Below are 20,536 nucleotides of genomic sequence, written 5' to 3'. Positions count from 1 at the left end.
GTGTGCTTGGCAGTTCTAATAGAACTTGGGACTGCTTGGACACGGAAGCAGGGAGCACAGCTTCACTGCAGGGCAGGAGCGAGAGACCGGAATGGTGGAGAGGGTGCAGTGGGAATCCCTAGTGTTGGAATTTAGCTCTGGAAACTCAACAGAGATCATTTCTACCGATGTTGTTTTCTGGAGACCAAAACAAACCCCCAAACCCTAGTAACATACATACATACACACATACATACATACATACATACATACGGATTCGGGAGCCATTGACTTTAGTTTTTAGGAGAATGAAGCAAAGTATTTAAAGCATTTTCTTCATATCTCTTTGTAAAAAGCAAAGATCTTGGGATAAGAACAAACAGACTCAGCAAGTCACCTACAGTACCGGTGTCACCGTGCTACTTATCAATTAAATGCTTTTGGGTGTGATGCAGAGTAGTGCAAGGAGTCAAAAGTCAAAATCTTGATTTTTGGATATTCCAAGTCGTCCAGATTGGATTTAGGGGCAGTTCGTAGTGCGAACCTTTCTCCTGGGAGATCCAGGGGGGGCAAAGTTCACAGAGCCAAAGAAGTTATAGGTAGAGAGCATGCCTGGGGGGGGGGGGGGTGTGCTCATCCTCATAAACCATTAAGTTGTTTGAAAAAGTAAAAGAATAGCGAACAACGGGGCGGAGCTGGAAGTACTAGGATAGGACATGACGGTTTTCATTTTGGCGGTAGGGTGAGATACCCCTAAACAGGCAGACTTTCCCTCCTCTCAGCAGAGCATCCTACCTTCTCGGGCAGTATTTCGACAGCCGTGCGGTTCCACAGGACCAACCTGGAGTGGTAGATACATTTTTAGGATTAAGTGTTGTCGGAGGTGCGGGCTGGGACCCGCCACTCCCAGGGGTGTGGGTAAATTACTCACAGTCACCACACTGCTGCTTACCCTCTGGCCGCCCTGCCAAGTTGTTTCCTCGAAGGGCAGACCAGGAAGGCCAGCCCCGCTCCGCACTCGCGGTGGGTTCCGAGTTGCGAGCCTGGGACGCCGCGTTGCCATGGAGACCGGACGGGCTGCGGGAGGAGCCCCGGGAACCACCCGAGCTGCCCAGCGACTGGACAGCCCGACGCAGCGGAGGGGCGAGCGGGGCGGAGCGCGGCGGGCCCGGGGCGGGGCGCAGAGCGCGGGGCGGGAGCGGAGCGGGAACTGTTCCAGCTGCTGGAACCACGCGAAGGGCGGAGCGGGCGGCGCGGGTGGCCCAGCGTCCGGAGGAACTGGGCGTCGCGCTGCGGGGCAAGTTAGGGGCGCACACCCTGGGGCAGGCTTGACCACGTATCCTGGTTACTTTGAGAAAGGCCGGAGACAGGGTGACTGGAAGGTCGGTGTCCATACCTGATCCTGACTCTAGGTGGCGGAGGGAAAAGGGCGAGGTGGCCTCATTGGGGTTACAACTTGTGGAAGAAAAGATGCCTTGAGTTGGGAGGGCTGGGTGCCTCTGGATCTGAATGAACAAAAATCCCCTGCACCTGAGATCGCCCCGAGAAGATTATGGGTTTCCTGGGGACCTCGACATCAGTTCTCCTAGGGATCCGGTTCAGGTGTTTAGAACCAGACTCGCCTTTCCCACCCAGCCCGGGCCAAGTCTGGGTTTCCTTTTGTGCCCGGGCTGCTACTGAAGCACCTCAGCCCTTTAGAGGTCTTATGCTTCACTGCTTCGGTCACAAAAGAGGGTGGGAGAGCGCCCTGTTAGAAAATTTCAATGTTCTCTCAAGCTTATCTTCTAGGGGGGAAATGGGTAACTTCTCTCCTTGGACACAGAGAACTTGTTGCTAGGCAACGAGTTTTGAAGGGGACCCGTCTGTTGGAATCAAAACTGCATTCGAATTTCACCTAGTGGCCAGAATATAAGAGATATAATCACCTTCTTAAGGGCCCTCTGGGGACATGCAATTTATCTGATGGCTAAAATATGTACGTTTTAATGTATAGAAAAACGGATTCAATTTTGACATTATTATAAAAATAGAACCAGCGAAATCATTCTGAACCAAGAATACAGAAAGTTTCCGTTGTTTTTAAATCCTCTGATTCATTCTTCCAGGCACTCTCTAAATCTCTTTGAGTCATGGATGATAGGAAAGCATTGAGGGGGAAATTCTAGAATGAAAGTTTAAGGAACTCAATGAAATCATTGACAACTGCAGGCCATGTCTGGTGAGGGCCCAGCAAGCCCCGACTTCTGCTATTGCAGGGAAGGGAAAATTGTACATGTCAGGAGTCTTGAGTTTTACCCAAGATCTTTCTCCATAAAGGCAAAGGGAAAGTGTATTTCTTTATTATGTTTTAAAACCTCAGTTTTGTTAAATTTGCTTGGCATTGCTCAGTAGAGAATGGCGCCTTTGTTGCACACATTGTCCCTCTGTAAGGAAGTGTAAGCATCAAGCTGACCTGATTAGACTATCTCTTTCTTCCCCCTACATAGAAAAGGATGAGCCCAAACCAGTTTACAAACTGCAGGGTTTTCAGGGTGTGTCTATGGTTCCTATTTCTCACAACACGGAGAGAGAAACTCTTTACAGACTAAATGACATCTGACAAGTGACTCTGGTAATAGCTTCCATTCTGATGTATTATGCGTTTAAAGAAAATAGCCAACTTTCAGGTAACAGTAAGAATCAAGGCCATTCCAGCAGAGTACCTGGCCCAATGCTTATTCAACTCCACAATGGTCGTTATATTTCACTTTGATGAAAAAGCATTACATTTCGTCTTCATTTACATAACATCAGAAATAATTCACCCATCTCTATAACCTATATGCAGAAGTTGGTTTTTGACACAATGCTCAAATATAAAGCAAAGTTAAGCTCTGGCTTATGCATTTAGACACTGAATAAGTTTATCTAAAGCATCTCCCTAGTGAGGAGTTGTTCTAAAGAAGCCAAAAGGAGCCAGGAGGTCGTGGCACATGCCTTTAGTCCCAGCACTCGGGAGGCAGAGGATTTCTGAGTTTGAGCCCAGGCCGGTCTGTCTCGAAAAACAAAACAAAGAAGTGAAAGGAAATGCTCCTGGAAACGCTACAGCTACAGCTACATCCCTCCGTAGCAGCTACTTATGGTGCTTCGGGTTTTAGCCCATCCTTGGGATTGGATCCCTGACTTTGTATACCTTAGGCGAGCAGTCTCCTACGGAGCGACAATCCGAGCCCCATCTCGATTTTTAATGGGTAATTATTTTTTATTATAGATCTGAATGTTAGCAGAGCACGATACAAAAACATGTTTAAATAACATTTAGTGTTTTCTGAGTATAAAACTAATATAGGGATTGGAATGTAGGTTAGTGGCAAAGTACTTGCCTAGCACACTACAGCCCTGGGCTTAATGCTGAGCAATGAAAAAACAAGCAAGCTCTTTTACAAATGAAAACCCAGGGTTACCGATACACTCTCACGATGGACAATTTACAACATACCAAAAACCACAACCATAAAAATGTAAACTACCCAGGATTCTGCTGCCCAGTAAGAACCTCTGTGATCAGTTCTATTCTTTACGTCTAGCCCTCTTTTGTGCACATATTAACTTTTACTTCCGGCACATGTTTACTTACTGACATTTGTATTTGATGGTCTCTGTTGTTGGCACTCTTGGTTTTTGTTGTTTAACATTTTCTCTTGAATGTTTCCCAATGTCTTTAGTGTTCAAAATATCTTAATGGCAAATAGGTGATATATATTACAACTCACTTAATTTGCTCAGACAGCCCCTGCTTTGGAAATTTCTAACTTTTCTTCTGCCAATTCACTGTTTCTGAGCATCTTTGTTGGGAGCTGAGAATAAGGCTGCGTTCTGGGCATGAGATGCAAGAGTTAAACAGTAACTGTGAGAAATAAGGTTCTGAGCTGTGTCAGTGCACTCCTCAGACCCAACTGGAAGAGGCTGGAAGAGGCAGGCAGAGCTCTGTGAGTTCAAGGGCACAGAGTGAGTTCCAGGACAGTAAGGGCTACACAGAGAAACCCTGTCTCGAAACATGAAACACAAGAAACACAACCCTGGAGAGAGAGAGAGAGAGAGAGAGAGAGAGAGAGAGAGAGAGAGAGAGAGAGAGAGAGAGAGAGAGAGGTGTTTGATGGCCATCTTTGTAAATAAATCTTTGATGACATCTTTCATTCTCAGACCAGATTCCTAGGTCTATGAAAACATAACTTCAAAAAGGCATTCTTTGAGCTTCAAAGGCAGTCTTAAACTAAAATTCCAAACTGTAAAATATTAACTTTTTGGAAGAGTACCAACAACGGACTTAATATTTATTTTGTGCAAAGTGTGAACCAGCAGAAGATGCTTTCTTGCTAGTTGCTGGGAAACACCAAGGGGGTTTGAAGTGTATTGACTTTGGCTTTTCGCTCTAATTCTTTCCAGGATTTGCTGGTTTGCTCAATAGTTGTGAGATTGTTTGAAGTCTATGCAAATTACCCTACTTCCTCTTCTCACAGCTAAAGCACTGTTTAATTTCCAGCTTCCCTCTTGTAAACACGGGGCTGCTGAGCATTGCTTTCATTTACCTTCTCATGTGAGACGCTTTGTATCTTTACCCTAACCTAAGGCATACTTCTTCTCAACAAAATTATCATATACACACTCCTGTATGGCACTTAACACATCCCGTGGTTAGTTTTAGCTAAGAAACATGTGAACTGATTAGTGCTGTTAGTGAGTTTCATTACAGAGAGTTTTTGCTGATGACAGTAACCACCGCTGTCAACATACTTGTATATACCTGTGATTCAGGTGACACCATCCTCTCTCTGACAATTAAAAAATTAAGTCAAACCACATGCAGTTGCCATTTGTGGATAAGAGTTGGTTCAATAATGGCAATTGAATATAGTTCTGCCTATATGGGTACTTTGCAAATTAGTTTACATTTTGACCTTTCTTCAAATGTTGAACTTCCTGCTTCTCCTGCTAAGGACGTCCATTGTTCCTGCACAAGCTTGTTTGTCTTGGCTTTCATATGCAGTTGAGTCTTGTCAGGAGGATGCCAGTGAAATGTTTATTTATTATTTTGGAGTCAGTAGAGGGAGCCTGGAGCCAAAAGATTATTATTGCAGACATACAAATTGTGATTGTCTTCCAGTTCTTGATGTGTGGATGAGTTTAAACACTGGTGTATATGTAAAACAGCAATGATTTTAAAGTCAATTTGCTTCTATAATCTCTTCTTAAAAGACCAGAAAGTGACTGGCTGTTAGTGCAAGCTGGGCATCTTCTTAGTAAGACCATGCAGAATTCCATTGTTCCTGGATCTTCCATGATCCCAGACCCGACATTCCACTGGGGTCAGCTGTGTGCAAAACTTTCTCTTTTTTCAGAGCACAATGTAGGTTTCCCTTCCATTTCTGTGGGCATACTGTCAAGACTCTTAGCTTTGTCGGGACTTTAAAATAAGCCACCACTTCCAATTCAGTGTCTTCATGCTTGTGCGTCAATGCTGCCGTGTAGTTGTCCCCCCAGACACACAGGGAAGCTCTGTCATGCCACAGAAAGCTCACAGAATTCTAGGAAGACACCTAATACATGACCACACCTTTCACAGGTTTTTAATGTTAAAGATGCCTCCTGATCAGACCACAGCTTGATGGATAGCACTTACATACATTTGTTTCTTGCTTAAGACTCCCCTCAGCCCAAGGCAATGGCTGCTTCTCACGTGACATGTCTGTATGTTCTGTATGTCACACACAAAGGAAAGACAGTCCCTTTGTGCTACTTCATAGTTTTATTTTTTAAAGTTACATTTCTTTACTGTGTGTGTGCCTACATGTGTGGGAGTGAGTGTGCTATGGCGCTACGTGGAGATTATGCCGTAATTGGTTAGTTGCTTCCATCATACCTTTTCCAGGAATTGAACTCAGGTCTCTGAGCTTGGCAGTAAGCATCTTGAGCAGTCTTTCTGGCTACTTAGTTTGTATTTGTTTAATAGTAGCCTAGGCTGGGCAGTGATGGTGCAGGCCTTTAATCCCAGCCCTCAGGAGGCAGAGGCAGTTGAATCTCTGAGTTTGAGACCAACCTGGTCTACAAATGAGTTCCAGGACAGCTAGGGCTACACAGAGAAACTTTGTCTTAAGGGAAAAAAGCGGTTCCCTAGAGCTTATGAGAAATAGCAGCAACTCTCCTATAGTCACCTTTTATGGCATCTTGTTGTCTGAACAGCACTTTCTCAATTTACCCCCTGAGGAGACTCACAGCTCACACATTTTCAGCCCTATCAGATTTCTAACCCTTCGATGTGGTCACCTTTCCTTTGAGGATCCTCATCCTATCCCAGGCCCCCATAGTTCATCTCATTTCTTATCTGTCACATGCCATCACCCCCCACTCCCGACTCTTCATCGCCCTTACCTTTCTGCGCAGGTAAGGAACTCACCAGGAGTTATGATGGCCCCTCCCCAAGAGCGTGAGTCAGGAGCTGTAGACTGTGTGAGGCTGGATTATAGGATGCTGTAGCAGTGACTACATTTTTCTTCTTGTTCAGTCTCTTCCTATGGTCCGTACCTGCTCCACATTATTCCTGTTCAGCTGCTCAGCTGCGTTCACTCCTGCCCGGTGTTTCCGTCCAAAGGATGTGCCTTTCAAGAAGAAAACCGATTCCTGTAACTGGCCACCGATCCTCCACATCTGCAGGGATTCTTAACCGCATTCCCCCACCTGACACTGTGCCAGTATTCACAGTGCGGATGTTCAGAATCCACAGTGCGCAAGTTCGACCATCTCCAATCACAGGAGTGGCCCTAGGGTTAAGTGCTTCGTGGGACAGCGAAAACACACTTCCTTCTCAGTGTCTCACCAAGACAAGATGAGCATTCATACTTCCTGTTTCTCTCTAAGTCTACTTCCCTTAAAGTGACACCAGGTTACTGTGAAATGTTCTCATTCCTCATGCACGGTAGAATGGGAAGACAGGAGGGAGACACGACATTTTTTTTGTTGAAAGATCTAGTTTCTTCCATCTTTAGTTTTTTGTTCAGAACAACATTTTTCTTGGCGAGTCCAGGAGAACAAAGAAAAGATTAACGAGGAGTATTGGTGAGAGTGCTGATGGGTAAAATAGTGAATATTGATGATGTATTTAAACAGCAGGGTTTTTATTTGTTTGTTTTTAGCTATTCTCAGGACTCATCCTTAAAGCTATGTCTGTAGCTAGAATGAAACGAATACTGGACAGAAAGTCAGTGTAAGTTAATGGCACTTAATAAAATTTACATTTATTTTGTGTATAAATGTTTTGCTTTCGTGTGTGTCTGTATGTGCAATATCTGTGTGCCAGGTACCTATAGGTGTCAGAAGAGGGTAGTGGAGTTGAGTGGTTGGTTCTATCACGTGGGTGCTGGGAATCAAGCTGAGGTTGTCTGGAAGAGCAGCCAGTGCTCTTCACTACTGAGCCATCTCTCCGGTCCATGGCACTGATTTTTTAATGTGCTTGGAGTTTCCAGGTCTGTTTGTTTTTAATAAGTTACTGAAAAAGCTTCTGTGTGATTATTTCAGGGTAGACATATCTTATTAGCTAGTGTAATCAGTTCCCCTTTTTATTAATATCATGAGCTTCGGATTTCAGCAAATCAGTCCTCGTTTTCGAGAATGTTTAATATTGTCTACCTCCTATTAAAAAGTGTCTTTTAGCTTCAAATTAATGGTTTTATCTGGCTATTAATTTTTCTCTGTGACTTCTCCCTTTCTGCTGACTATTTTCATTTTCCCTTCCTAACATTGCATATCAAAATATTATGTTGACCAGTAGTTGATGTGAAAGGGCAGTATATCTCTGCCTATGCTGAAATGTTCAGTTTCCAGATAGCCTTCTTAGGACCCAGCCACATAGCAGAAGTTAAACATGTCATTTTTTAAGTTTTTGGGTTTTTTGAGATAAGGTCATTCCACATAGCTCTTGCTGTCCTAGAACTAATTTTGTAGACCAGGCTTCTCAAACAGAGATCAACCTACCTCTGCCTCCCGAATGCTGGGATTTAAAGAAAGGGATAACGCAGTGGGTTGGTGGGTTTCCAAGGAAGTCAGGATATGAGCATCAGGGCACCTGTCCACAAAGAGGCTCCAGAGGTTGTCAGTCGCTAGGGCTTCTAAGGAATTACATTAAGAAACTCTGGGAACTCACTCCAGTTAGAGATGTGTAAACTGATCTCAGAAAAGGTTGGTTTTTTTTGTTTTGTTTTGTTTTTATGGTTTTTTTTTAAAACATGGTCGTTTTGTCTCAGTGGAGCTCAGAAACAGGATCTCCAAGAACCAGAACGAGTACAGTTCTCCCTGCAGACGTCTTATCTATGGTAACTGAACACTAAGCTCATTGCTATTCACAGTGCATTTTCCCATCACAAATTTAGACTATGCAGATAGCACCAATAAAATGGAGCGCTGAGATCACATTTAAAGGATGTTCAATGGAGCACACAAGTCTTCCCAGGAATGTTGATTTAAATGGCTTGAAAGGAGAAAAAAATCTGTGTGATGCTGTACTCTGCCGAGAGGAAGAAAACCAAGTTGCAAAGGAGGAGGGTAGCTATTAAGCTTTTAAAGTCGGGGAGATTGTTCACAAAGTATCATGTCCACCTGGGGAGCTGAAAATATGAATAACGAGGAACTACTTGTTTTAAAGCTAGGACTATGGTCTGGGCTTTGTTTCTGGTTTTTGAGTGTTCTTTTTAGTTCTTCATATTTAAGGCAGAGAAATGATTTAACTAAACACACAGACTAAAAACACAAATGTAAAATTATCTAAGCTAAAGGGGCTGATTTGTTTCAACCGTAGGCTTTGTTTGTTTTGTTTGTTTTTAGTGTAGAATATACTTTATTCAGGGCATGGGGAGGGGAGTTGAGAGGATAGTAGAGACAGAGAAAGGCAGAGACAGAGACAGAGACAGAGACAGAGACAGAGACAGAGAGGCTAGCCTTGAGCACATGGAGAGGGGGGAGGGGGGAAACAGAGCAGGAACAAGAAGACAAGAACAGGAGCTCAACCATACATAGTTCTTAACCACGCTGAGATTGTTCATTCTTTTAGAATTCCTTTATTAGTTTACCCTCTTTAAAAATGTTCACATTAGGGGCTGAAGAGATGGTTCAGAGTATGAGAACTGAACTCTCCCCCAGAGGTCCTGAGTTCAATTCCCAGCAACCACATGGTAGCTCACAAACATCTGTAATTCGATCTGATTCCCTCTGTTTGTGTAATCTTTTTTTAAAAATTTCACATTCAATTTTTTTTTCATATATCCTAGTAATTCTGAACTTCTATAGACAGAAATGCCCCCACAGTTCTGGAGGGTTAGTGGGTGGCACCTTTTGGAGGGCAGTCCAGATGCAAGGAGGTCTGAGCCAAACACTTTTCCTTTGCCTCATCGCTTTCATGTCCTGATGGGGGGTACACTCACCCTGTTGCTGCTGTGGCCCCTGCCCACTGCATTACTGCACTGATATCAGAACTCAGCGTCCTCACCCTTCTAAGTGGCCTGAGGAGCAGCTGCTCTCTAGGAATCCACTTGGTCTTTCGGCACTAGACTGAGCTTGTGAGGCACCCAGCCTTGTGGACTGCGGAGCTACCGGGCTCTCACCTAATCCATTGTGCAGACAGCTGTGGCTGGTTCGGAGCTCAAATGGTGTAAGCCAATTTAACATCTCTGTTTGATGCTCGGATTCTTCCTATAAGTTCCCTCAGGGAGCCCTAGCTGCAGGCTCTCCTCTGAGGGGACTAATCTCATTTATGAAGATTCCATGCTCACAGTCTTATCATGTCCCCAAATGTCCTACTCGCTGCTCCCATAGTGGGCATCACAATTCCAACATGTGACACAAAAATTTTGTTCATAAAATCATACATGGACTCCATGTATGTGAATCTCTGGGCTAAATATGACATAAATTCCAAGTGAACACAGCAGTTAAAATTTATTTAAACTTCATCTATGTTTTAAAATGAAAATTAGAGTAGTATTGTTGAAAGAGTTCAAAAATTATACCATTAAATAGTACTGTATCAATAATATATTATCTTTAAAAGGAAATAATTATTTTATAAAATAATTGGTTACGATCAGTACCCAATTCTTATTGCATACTTATTATATATCAGTTTTTAAAGTTTGATTTAATTTATATTCTCTAATTTAATCCTGGCAACATTCCTCCCTGTAAGTTGGGTACTATTACTATACCCATTTTGAAAATAAGGAAACTGAGTCTCTAGTAGGTAAGGTGCCTGAAGTCACACAGTGAGGTATAATAGAGGCATAATGCAGAATGAAGAACACACACACACCTAACTGGAACCATAAGAATTGATTCTACTTTGTTTTCAGAAGACCCTGAGCAATTTATAAAGAACACATATTCTGCTAGTTGGGACTTCCAAGCAGAGAGTTGGCCCTGTCAAGGAAAATTTTTGCTGAAGGTCAAGACGACAGGAGAGAGACAGGGCAATAAGGCCAAACACACTTTATAATAAACCTTCTTTGACCAGAACAAGCTTGCTTCTCTCATTAATCCTTGTTAGACCAGATTTCTCACTACCTAATAACCTTTCTCTGTCTGTCTAAGGCTGAATTCTATTAAGTAAGCCAGGCTAGCTTCAGACTCACTATGTAGCTCAGGCTAGCTTCAGACTCACTATGTAGTTCAGGCTAACCTCAGACTCACTATGTAGCTCAAGCTAGCCTCAGACTCACCATGTAGCTCAGGCTAGCCTCAGGCTCACTATGTAGCTCAGGCTAGCCCCAGACTCACTATGCAGCTCAGGCTAGCCTCAGACTCACCATGTAGCTCTGGTTAGCTTCAAACTCACAATTCTCTTCTCTCAACTTTGCAAGTGCTGGGATTAAAAACATGCCACACCAAATCCTGCTTGCCTGGTGACATCTAAAGTTACCTGGTGACTTGCTGAAAGTCCTATCTCCTACACTGTGGCTTTGGAGACAGTTTTTGACCTTGAAGTTTAGGAGTCCCGTTGAAAGCAAACTGTAGTACAACCCTATCTAGCACACCTAGCTTCTAGGTCAGGTCTCCACACACTATGGGAAGTTAAGAAAACAAAGGGTTTTTCTTTGTGTGAATATCCCAGTGTTCACAGGAGGTCTTGATGAGGAGACAAGAGAATGGTGCTGTCTTTCTGGCCCCTGTGTTTTTTGAATCTTATGACGGTCATGCTGCAGAGACTCACCACTGCCAGTGTTAACCTGTAATCATCTGCAGTGTTTCTTCTGTGCTTTCAGGAGTACCCACGGGTGGTTTCTCATTAAAGGCTTGTGAGTGGAAACGGTATATCGCCCTCATTTAGAGGCAGTAATGTATGACACAAAGATGCCATTTTTGTTTGAGGCTGGCTCCTAGTGGGACCCTAAGATATTCAGGAATATGAATGGCACTTGGTTTGTCGGTGGGATTTTGCTGGACACAGAATGATGAATCCCAGGTGGTCCTTTTGTATTTTCAGTTCCCTGAAATAATCTTGTTTCTTTGTTTCTTCTTTCCCGCCTTCCAGATTCTCTCCTACACTGCTGAAATCCTCATGCCTAACCCCTAAAATGTGGCGTTAATGAAGAATTGAATGCAGTCTCTCAGGCACCATACTGGCTGGTTTTGTGTGTCAACTTGACACAAGTCAAAGGTATCAGAGCCTTAGGTGAGGAAATCCTTCCCTGAGATCCAGCTGTAGGTCATTTTCTCAATTAGTGATCAATTGGGGAGGGCCCGGGCCAAGGTGGATGTAGCATCCCTGAACTGGCAGTCTTGGGCTCTATAAGAAAGCAGACTGAGCAAGCGATGGGAAGCAAGCCAGCAAGCAGCATTCCTGCATGGCTGCTGCATCAGTTCCTGCCTCCAGGTTCAGCTCCGCTTGAATTTCCTGCCCTGACTTCCTCCAATGATAAACTATAATATGGAGTGTGAACTGAGTAAACCCTTTCCTTCCCAACTTGCTTTTTTGGTCACGGTGTTTCATCTGCAGCAATAGAAACCCTAAGACAGGCACCTAAGCAGTAGCAAATGCAATGACGAGTCTTGTGCAGCCTCATCCTGAAAGGACAAGCTTGGGGGAGGGAGATGAGAACTCAAGTTAAGGATGCAGCCAGCCTAGGACTTGAAAGGAGGTAACAAGTACTATCAAACCAGCTTCCTGAAAGGGAGTAATTTACAGCTGCCCCAGGAGACTCAGCAGGAGCCCTGCTAATAGTCGCCCCAGAAACGCAATGGGATCCACCAGTTTAGTTACTCTAACAGACACCGCACAGCAAGGCTTAAGGAGACAATCTAGCTCTCATTTTTAAAAGTCTTAGTTAGCTGAGGCTGGGGATGTTGTAGAGTGCTTGCCCACAGCGAAGGAAACTTCCTGGCAGGAAGCTGCGTCTGTGGCTGATTGACTGATTAGAACATCGGTAACGTGCAAACACGGACTCACTATTTGATGCCCTAGATAATTTATAATAGAAAACTCTTGTAGACATGGACAAAGGGCAACCTGGTGGTGAAGCATCATGGGTTATATGAGCAAGGGGAATGCAGAGACGGAAGTTACTCCCGAGCACCTGCTTCCTGACCTACGCTGACAGTGCCTGTTTCCCTGATAGGCACCGGTTGCTTCCTATCTATAGTGAAGAGTTTCAGTTTGGTGGACTCTGACAACACTTTAATCATAAATCTTGATAACTTCTTGCTTTGACTAGTCAGAAAGATTTTATGTCTAGAACACGTGTAAGATTAACCAACTTCTCTGACTCCTGTAGAGAATGTATTGGATTCAGGTTGAGGACTTAGCCACAGAAGTGGCCATTTGGTGTCTTAATTCTTACATTCTGACAGAGAAAGGCTCATGGCCGGACAGCTCTGGGCAACGGTACGCTGATAGGAGAAAGCTTCTAGTATCTTCCCCCTCTTCAGCAGCACTGAATGTTTTATTTTGGGTCTCAGCACATCAGCTGTGGGGCTTTTTATTTCACATGTATGATTATTTGCCTCGTGTATGTTTGTATGTGCACCACGTGCATGTCTGGTGCCCATAGAGGTCAGAAGAGGGTGTCAGATCCCTTGGAACTGGAGTTACAGGCAATTGTGAGCCACTGTCCAGGTGGTGGAAATGGGGTCCAGTTCCTCTGCAAGAGCAGCAAGTGCTCTTAACCCCTGAGCCATCTCTCCAGCCTCCCCCGCCGCTCCATGCTCCCTACACACTGTGGACTTTAAAAAGAAGATTCCGTAGTGGATGGTTCCCTGAACACCTGCAGCTCTGAGCACATGCCAGGAATCTCCTCACCTAGTAGACAGCCACTCTGCAGGTGTTAAAAGTGTTTCTTCCAGCTGCCTGTGTTAGATCACTGGGGAGATGGTTATAATGAAGCTAGCCCTGGCCTCACCCCTGAACTTCATGAGCAGCGGTAGTGTCATAACTCCAGATCTGCATTTTAATAAGCATGATTGACAATTTTCCTTCACATAAAAAGCCAGCATCACTGTTCCTAGGCCCTTGGCAGTGTCAGGTTAAACCTCTCATGACTTCTTGAGTGTCTCCTGGTCTCTGTCTCCAGTGGCCTTGTTCCCTTTTCTTGGCTCCTGGGTTTCTATTAGGATGCTTGCTCTCCAGGCATTTACAGACTGTGTGGCTGCTTCCCTGGTCCAGCATGCTTTCTTCTATGCTGCGTATTGAGAAGGTCTGATTAATGGTTCTCAAGATCTCCAATCCCAATCTATCAAATTAACCAACCAGAATTGATGGTTATAGTTATCTAGTCATGGACAGTTCTCTTGATCTCTCAGGATTCTAGGGACTGTGTGAGTGTGTGTGAGAGATGACCTAGACAGCCTCAACATCCCTTTTGTCATTTACTGAGGTTCTTTTTTTTTTTTTAAGATTTATCTATTTATTAATTATATGTAAGTACACTGTAGCTAGCTGTCTTCAGACACGCCAGAAGAGGGCGTCAGATCTCATTACAGATGGTTGTGAGCCACCATGTGGTTGCTGGGATTTGAACTCTGGTCCTTCGAAAGAGCAGTCGGGTGCTCTTACTCACTGAGCCATCTCACCAGCCCTTTACTGAGGTTCTTAAGAACCTTTAGTTGGATTGGAGAGATGACTCATTGGTCAAGAACATTGATTGCTCTTCCTAGAGGTCCTGAGTTCAATTCCCGGCAACCACATGGTGGCTCACGACCATCTGCAATGGGATCTAATGCCCTCTTCTGGTGTGTCTGAAAACAGTGACAGTATACTCATATACATAAAATAAATAAATAATTCTAGTTTGTTTGTTTTTTTTTTTTTTTAAAAAGAACCTCTAGTCAATGGTGGTTGAGTAATTTAGCCTAAGAGCAAAGAGAGGGACCCAGTCACTGGAAACAAACAACAAACAAACAAGAACCTGACCCTGGTAATTCCCTGAGACCTTTTGTTATTGTTAAGGTCAGAAATAAGCTCTTTCTCAAAGGACTTTGACTCAGCTGTGCATCGGTGGAGAAAACAGACCTGAGCTAGGTCTTGGGCAAAGAAGATTTCCTGGAAAAGAGAGGCTAATGTGGGCTGGGATAACAGCGGATGGAGTGGAGTTTCTGGGTTTGGTCAGGGATCTACAGATCACTGCAAGTTTTTGTCTGCACTACAGACCCCTGGCCTCTGAGCTCCCTGGGATGGTTTCTAAAAGCTGTTGAGCAAACTAGAGGCTCCCAGTGGTGCTGATCTTTCTGCATGCCACCGTAGTTCTGCAGCAAGGGACAAGCATGTGGTATCCACTCTTAGAGATGGAGCTAATGTGAGCCCTGTGGTTCTTAGCTATTAATTATCCAGTGACATTGAGTTAGATGAATTGGCTGAGGATTCCTTTAAAGAAAACAGATGTTACTAAAAAGTCCTATGTCACTTTATGAAGAAACATGTCAAATGCATGACTTTATGCACGTAAAATGAAAGAAGAAACAAGACAAGACATGAAATAAGTGATTTATAACTTAAAATCTAACCTTGATTGGCATTACATACTGTAAAAGGACTGTCTATGTAATTGCATATTGTGCTCATAGGAATCATTTTCTGATTAAGACTTTTATTACTGTCTTCTCATTAGCAGCTCATCCTAATTGTTTTAGCTAAGGGGACATTGCAGCCAAGTGGGTTCTTCAGTTTCCATTCCCAAAGTAACGTGAGAAATGTGTTAAGCTAGTTTCTGGTTACTTTCTACGGACTTTCTATCTTATACTGGTTGAGATAAGTGATTTCCAAGGCTTAAGCAAATTAGCATGCTTGGAAGATTTGCTAAGACACACGGGCTGTCAGTAAGTCTTGGGGATTGGATCTATAGATTTGCCTTTTCATTCTTTTTCTCATCTTTGAGACAAGATTTCACTAGCCCAGGCTATCCTTAAATTCACTATGTAGCAGAGGATGACTTTAACTGATTCTCTCACCTCCACCCCCTCCAAGTGCTGAAATCACAGGCATGCTTCATGCATCCCTGGGGAGGGAGTAGAACCCAGAGCCTTGTGTCTGCTGGGCATGTTTCCTACCAAGCTATGCCCCCAACCCCTGGATTTGCATTTCTAGCACATGATCCCACTGATGTTTTTGCTAGGGCTTGGGAACTGATCAGTCTTGAAGTATCATCTCTGGGTAATAGTTAAATTACAATCCAAATCCTGAAATTGTAGCTTGTAGATTGTTCTTCCATGCAGAATACCCATTTGTAGACTAAATCAGCTCACTGTTATTGCCTGAGGCCATTTCCCTTTCTTTTGTTTTGGCTGAAGAATTTTGTTTGTGTTCCCAGGCTGCTTTTAGCAAACCTTAGTCCTGTATTCTGGTCATCTGTGCATGCATTTTCTCTCTTTTGGCACACAGAGTTCTTAAAGGATTTCCTTCACCTTTGAGCCTTCACTGTACCTCATACCCTAATTGCAGACATTATCTCATTGTTTGCTAAATTGCAGACAACATTATATCATTACTTGCTAAATTGAATTTAGCTATGTTTGTATGTTTTGAGTTTGTTTTAGGCCTGGTTTTCTAAATCTAAAAATTAAAGGCTACAAATACAGAATTAAATCAAGCATACAGCTCACATATTGTTAATTGAACATACTGACTTGCCTGACTTTGAGGGTCTGGGAAAGGATAGTTTCTTTAAACGAGGGCCAGAGCTTCCAAATCTAATTATAGCCACTTATGTTTTATTGAGACATTTATTGAGACAGATTTCTGTACCTCTTTATGGGCTACATTATGGTAATCTGATAACTGTACACAGTGGGTAATAATCATACCAGGGCAATGAGACCTTAAGCATTAATCATTTTTATGTGCTGAAAATTTTGTCACTTTGTAACATACGATAAATTCTTTTAACCAGTATTTGTGCTACATGGTATAAAAAAACAAAAACAAAAACAAATAAACAACAAAGCCAAACAGCAAAACCTAAGCTAATTCTCCCTGTGTTGGCAGGACTTAAAGAATTTCTTCCTAGCTCCTTACCCTGTATTCTTCCCAGGCTCTAAGGACTGCCATTTCTTTCTTCAGTGGGACTTACTAGTTTCTATGAACAGCTGAGTGTGTGATATTTGTCCATTCCTGGCTTATTTCACTTAGCACAGTAACTTCCAAACAAAAGGATTTCATTTTCTTTATAGCTGAAAGACAGTCCATTGTGTGTTCACATCATGTTTCTCTACCCCTTAGTTCACAGCTGAGCATCCCTGAATGGTGCTCTCATAAAGCGGGGATGAAGGTGTCTCCTTGTTGTAATTTCACCTCCTTTGGATTGATTGGTACTTAATGACAGAATTGCTGATGGCTTGGGTAGTTGACCACCTTCCTTCCTTCCTTCCTTCCTTCCTCCCTCCCTCCCTCCCTCCCTCCCTCCCTCCCTCCCTTCCTCCCTCCCTTCCTCTTTAGTTTAAAGGTATCCATACTGGTTTCCATATCTCTATTCTAATTCACATTTCCACCAACTGTGAGTTCTCATTTCTCCACAACTTTGCCAGTATTTTCTGCCTTTTGTCTTTTGATAATAGCCATTCTGTCTGGGGTGGTGTGCGGGTGGTAGTGATGGTGGGGTGTAGATGATAGCTCATTGTCGGTTTGATTTGCACGTCCAGTTAGTGTCACTGAGCTCCCCCCACCCCCCACGTGTGTCTGTTAGCCAGTCACATCTTCTTATAAGAAGTGTCTACTTCTTTAGTCCATTAAAAAAATGTTTCTTGGATGCTCAGCTTTTTTAGTTCTTCATACAAGCTAGGCATTGGAGGCAGGAGCTGATGCAGAGGCCATGGAGGGATGTTACTTACTGGCTTGCTTCCCCTGGCTTGCTCAGCTTGCTTTCTTATAGAACCCAGGACTACCAGCCTAGGGGATGGCACCACCCACAAGGGGCCTTTCCCCCGATTGATCACTAATTGAGAGAATGCCTTACAGCTGGATTTCATGGAGGCATTTCCTCAAGGGAGGCTCCTTTCTCTGTGATAACTCCAGCTTGTGTCAAGTTGGCACACAAAACCAGCCAGAACACATGTATGAGACCTTCCTCTGTTTCTTCAGAGCAAGCTTATGTGATGCCAGCAGATTCAGTCTGAAGATCATGGATCGGGAAGGAGACTGTCCCCAATTCTGCCATGTGAGTGTTGCTGGTGCTGAGGCTAAACCTGCTGGTAGCTGCCTTCTTGGAGAGGTATGACAGTAACAGGACCTTTTCCAGGTCCCAGGGCAGAGCACAGGAGATGGCAGCACTTTGCATCAGTAGCTATGACTTATGGGTTGAGAAGAAAATCTCCCATACTTATCGCCAGGGACGTTCAGATGGTGGAAGGCTTGTTACGCACATTCCCAGCTCCCACGGGACGGGTAGAGGTAGGGCTACCATGTTGTGATGGTAACCCCAGAATCATTGTGAGTGGGAGGATACTGTCTCCAGTTCCTGTGCTTCGAAAAAGGGGAGGTGTTGAAGTTAAATCTTGGTTCTGCCTCCCAGCCTCATGCTCCCAGAAATGAGACTCAGACTCAAATTTCATTTACGAATATCTTGGCCATCTATTAGGCTCTACTCTGACTAGATCAAAACTAAAGACACCCATTCATTTCACATGCATGCCTCTCCTCACCTCTTTTTGGGCTCCTATCCTGCCTCCTTCTCTTCCAGAATTCTTTCTCCTCTTGATGTCCCACCTCTATTTCCTGCCTAAACCACGGGCCATGGACTTTTAAATTGAAAGGTGAGGCATCCATACAACACACAATGATCTCTCTACAGAGAGGGATCAGGCTTGAAGCTGTGATACTGAAGCTGCAGGCTGATGAATACCCGCCTTCTACCATGTGTCTTTTTCGGACCGGGTGAGGCCATCTATCTGGGAAGTCCGTTGAAGTTATAATTTACTTTATTCATTTCTTTAGGTTGGGTGGAGAGCTGGTTCAGCAGTTAAGGGAACACACTACCTTCCTCAGGATCCAAGTTCAGTTCCCAGCTCCTACTGGTGCCTCACCACTGCCTGTAACTCCAGCTCCAGGGGATCCCTTACCTCAGCCTCCATAGGCACTCTAGAAAAATCAACGTGTGGAGAAAGCCAGACTCCACACATTCTGCTAATAAGTATTTCTGTTTGGAACCAATTCTTTCTTTCTATCTATATTTCTTTCTTCCCTCCCTCCCTCCTTTCCTCCTTCCTTCCTTCCTTCCTTCCTTTCTCTCTTTCATGTATATGAGTACACTGTAGCTGTTCAGATGGTCGTGAGCCATCATGTGGTTTCTGGGAACTGAACTCAGGACCTCCACTCACTCCTAGCCTCCTAGATTTATTTATTATTACACATAAGTACACTGTAGCTGTCTTCAGACAGCACCAGATGAGGGCATCAGACCCCATTACAGGTGGTTGTGAGCCACCATGTGGGTTTCTGGGATTTGAACTCAGGACCTTCGGAAGAGCAGTCAGTGCTCTTAACCACTGAGCCATCTCACCAGCCCTGGAACCAACTCTTGAAGAGTGAAGATCAGCAGAAGCTCCCCATACAACGAAACCTGAGCTCTGTGAAAGGCAAGCCATGCAGTAACTCCTCCCTCCCCCTCCTCCACATCGCCCTGCTATCAACAGACCACTCAGGCAGCTCTGGGTTTAACAGCACCACCTTCTTTACCTGTTAGCTACAAAATAAATGTTTTTCCCATTTCAAAAACCCCAGTAAGATAGTATTGGCTTCTGCACATGTTGGGCTGTGGACCCTTGTTTCAGAACAATTTCTGGCAACCAGATGGGACAGTAAGTCTCTGTCTACCTTCCTAATGCTCTGGGTTCCTCAGCTGGACCTGGTTGCTGACCATCAGTGGCCACACCGGCTGAGGCTAGTCTGGAATCTGAGCAGCCTGAACCTGTTTCCCCACTGTGGCACTTCTGACTTCCATCCTGCAGAAGGACACTTCTCTGGGTCTGAGTGAGGAAGCCAGTTCAACTCAGAGGTGCCCCTCTGGCATAGAGACATAAATTGTTGCTCCAGTTTAGTGGCATAAATTGTCCCTCAGCTTTTGAATTTCAGGGTTGAAGCAATCCTGTTGTGAGTCCTGGTATAGGGAACTCTCCTGCACCTAGTTCCAAGGCAGAAGGCAGGTCCATGCTCCAGTTGTAGATTGTTTATCTGTGATGCGGTCTGGTGTGGACTGCACTGTGCTCTGACTTAATGCAATTTTTTAAAATGCTTTTTAAGGGTCTACTTGTGTTTTATTAGTCTGTGTTATGACGACTGATGGAAGCTAAGGAATTTAGTGGCTGTAGCAATTGTCCTGTTAGAAATTAATGTCAACGATGGCCTTTTGATCCTTTAAAAAAGAAAGAGACTAATGTTCCCTCTTGTTCTCTCTAGGTAACCCCAGGTGACCAAGTGTTGATGGGAGAAGAAGACACTTCTGGAGATGTGAGGCAGTTTTACAGAGAACCAGCCACCACTCTGCTCCAGGGGTGGAAGGTCTCTAAGAACTCAACTGGGAGATTTGAATTTCGAGTGGTCACCCCACGCCTGCACTACTCCACACCTGCGCTACCTCACACCTAAGCTGCCCCACAGCTGGGTCACTCCACACCCAAGCCACTCTCCACCTGTGCAAGTCACCCCACACCTGCACTACTTCCCACCTGAGCTGCCCCACACCTGAGCCCACACCTGGATTTGGGGGTTTTTCAAGTCATATAAAATGGTTTATCTGCCCTGCTAACACCTCTTAGGGAAGGAATCACCTTAACAGCACATGAGGGGACCTTACACATTCCTTACCCACGAGTGGCAGTCAGGGGACTCCTGGCAGGAGTCAGTTCTCTCTTCCTAAGACATAGGTTCTCTACTGCCACCGGTGAGAGTTCCAGGGACCTCAGGCTTAGCAGAAAATGCCTTTGCCTGCGAACCATCTTCAACAGGTTCTAAAAGACAAGTGTTGCTAAGGAAAACTTATTCGTGATCAAATTAGCTGAAATAAGAAAGTGATATACATTGTTTTCTTTTAAAAATAAACCGAAGCCTTTATCCATA

The 20,536-nt window shown here is 44.2% G+C and overlaps 1 protein-coding gene and 1 long non-coding RNA gene across 9 annotated transcripts in view; one reads left to right on the top strand and one right to left on the bottom strand.

Moving 5' to 3' along the window:
- Erich2 (glutamate rich 2) overlaps window positions 1-1,805 on the bottom strand; it is a 32,215-nt gene extending 30,410 nt beyond the window's left edge. For 2 of the 8 annotated variants that reach the window (XM_006500028.4, XM_006500029.4), the window contains exons 1-2: window positions 911-1,805; window positions 775-820 (exon numbers count right to left, since the gene is read on the bottom strand). In XM_006500028.4, the coding sequence (XP_006500091.1) occupies window positions 775-820; window positions 911-1,373 (509 nt within the window). In that variant the 5' untranslated portion in view covers window positions 1,374-1,805. The remainder of the gene's footprint in view (window positions 1-774; window positions 821-910) is intronic. The other 6 variants (XM_030251959.1, XM_006500030.3, XM_006500027.4 and 3 more) reach the window with 5 other exon arrangements.
- Window positions 1-20,536, top strand: part of Gad1os (glutamate decarboxylase 1, opposite strand) — a 73,418-nt gene extending 52,882 nt beyond the window's left edge. The window contains exons 2-3 of the long non-coding RNA NR_040496.1: window positions 17,564-17,693; window positions 19,877-20,536. This is a non-coding gene — a long non-coding RNA (glutamate decarboxylase 1, opposite strand). The remainder of the gene's footprint in view (window positions 1-17,563; window positions 17,694-19,876) is intronic.

The sequence above is a fragment of the Mus musculus genome, chromosome 2, assembly GCF_000001635.26.
Source record: "Mus musculus strain C57BL/6J chromosome 2, GRCm38.p6 C57BL/6J".
Lineage (NCBI taxonomy): Eukaryota > Metazoa > Chordata > Mammalia > Rodentia > Muridae > Mus > Mus musculus.
Note: the sequence above shows the minus strand (reverse complement) of the source record. Positions and strands in the feature narration are given on the sequence as shown.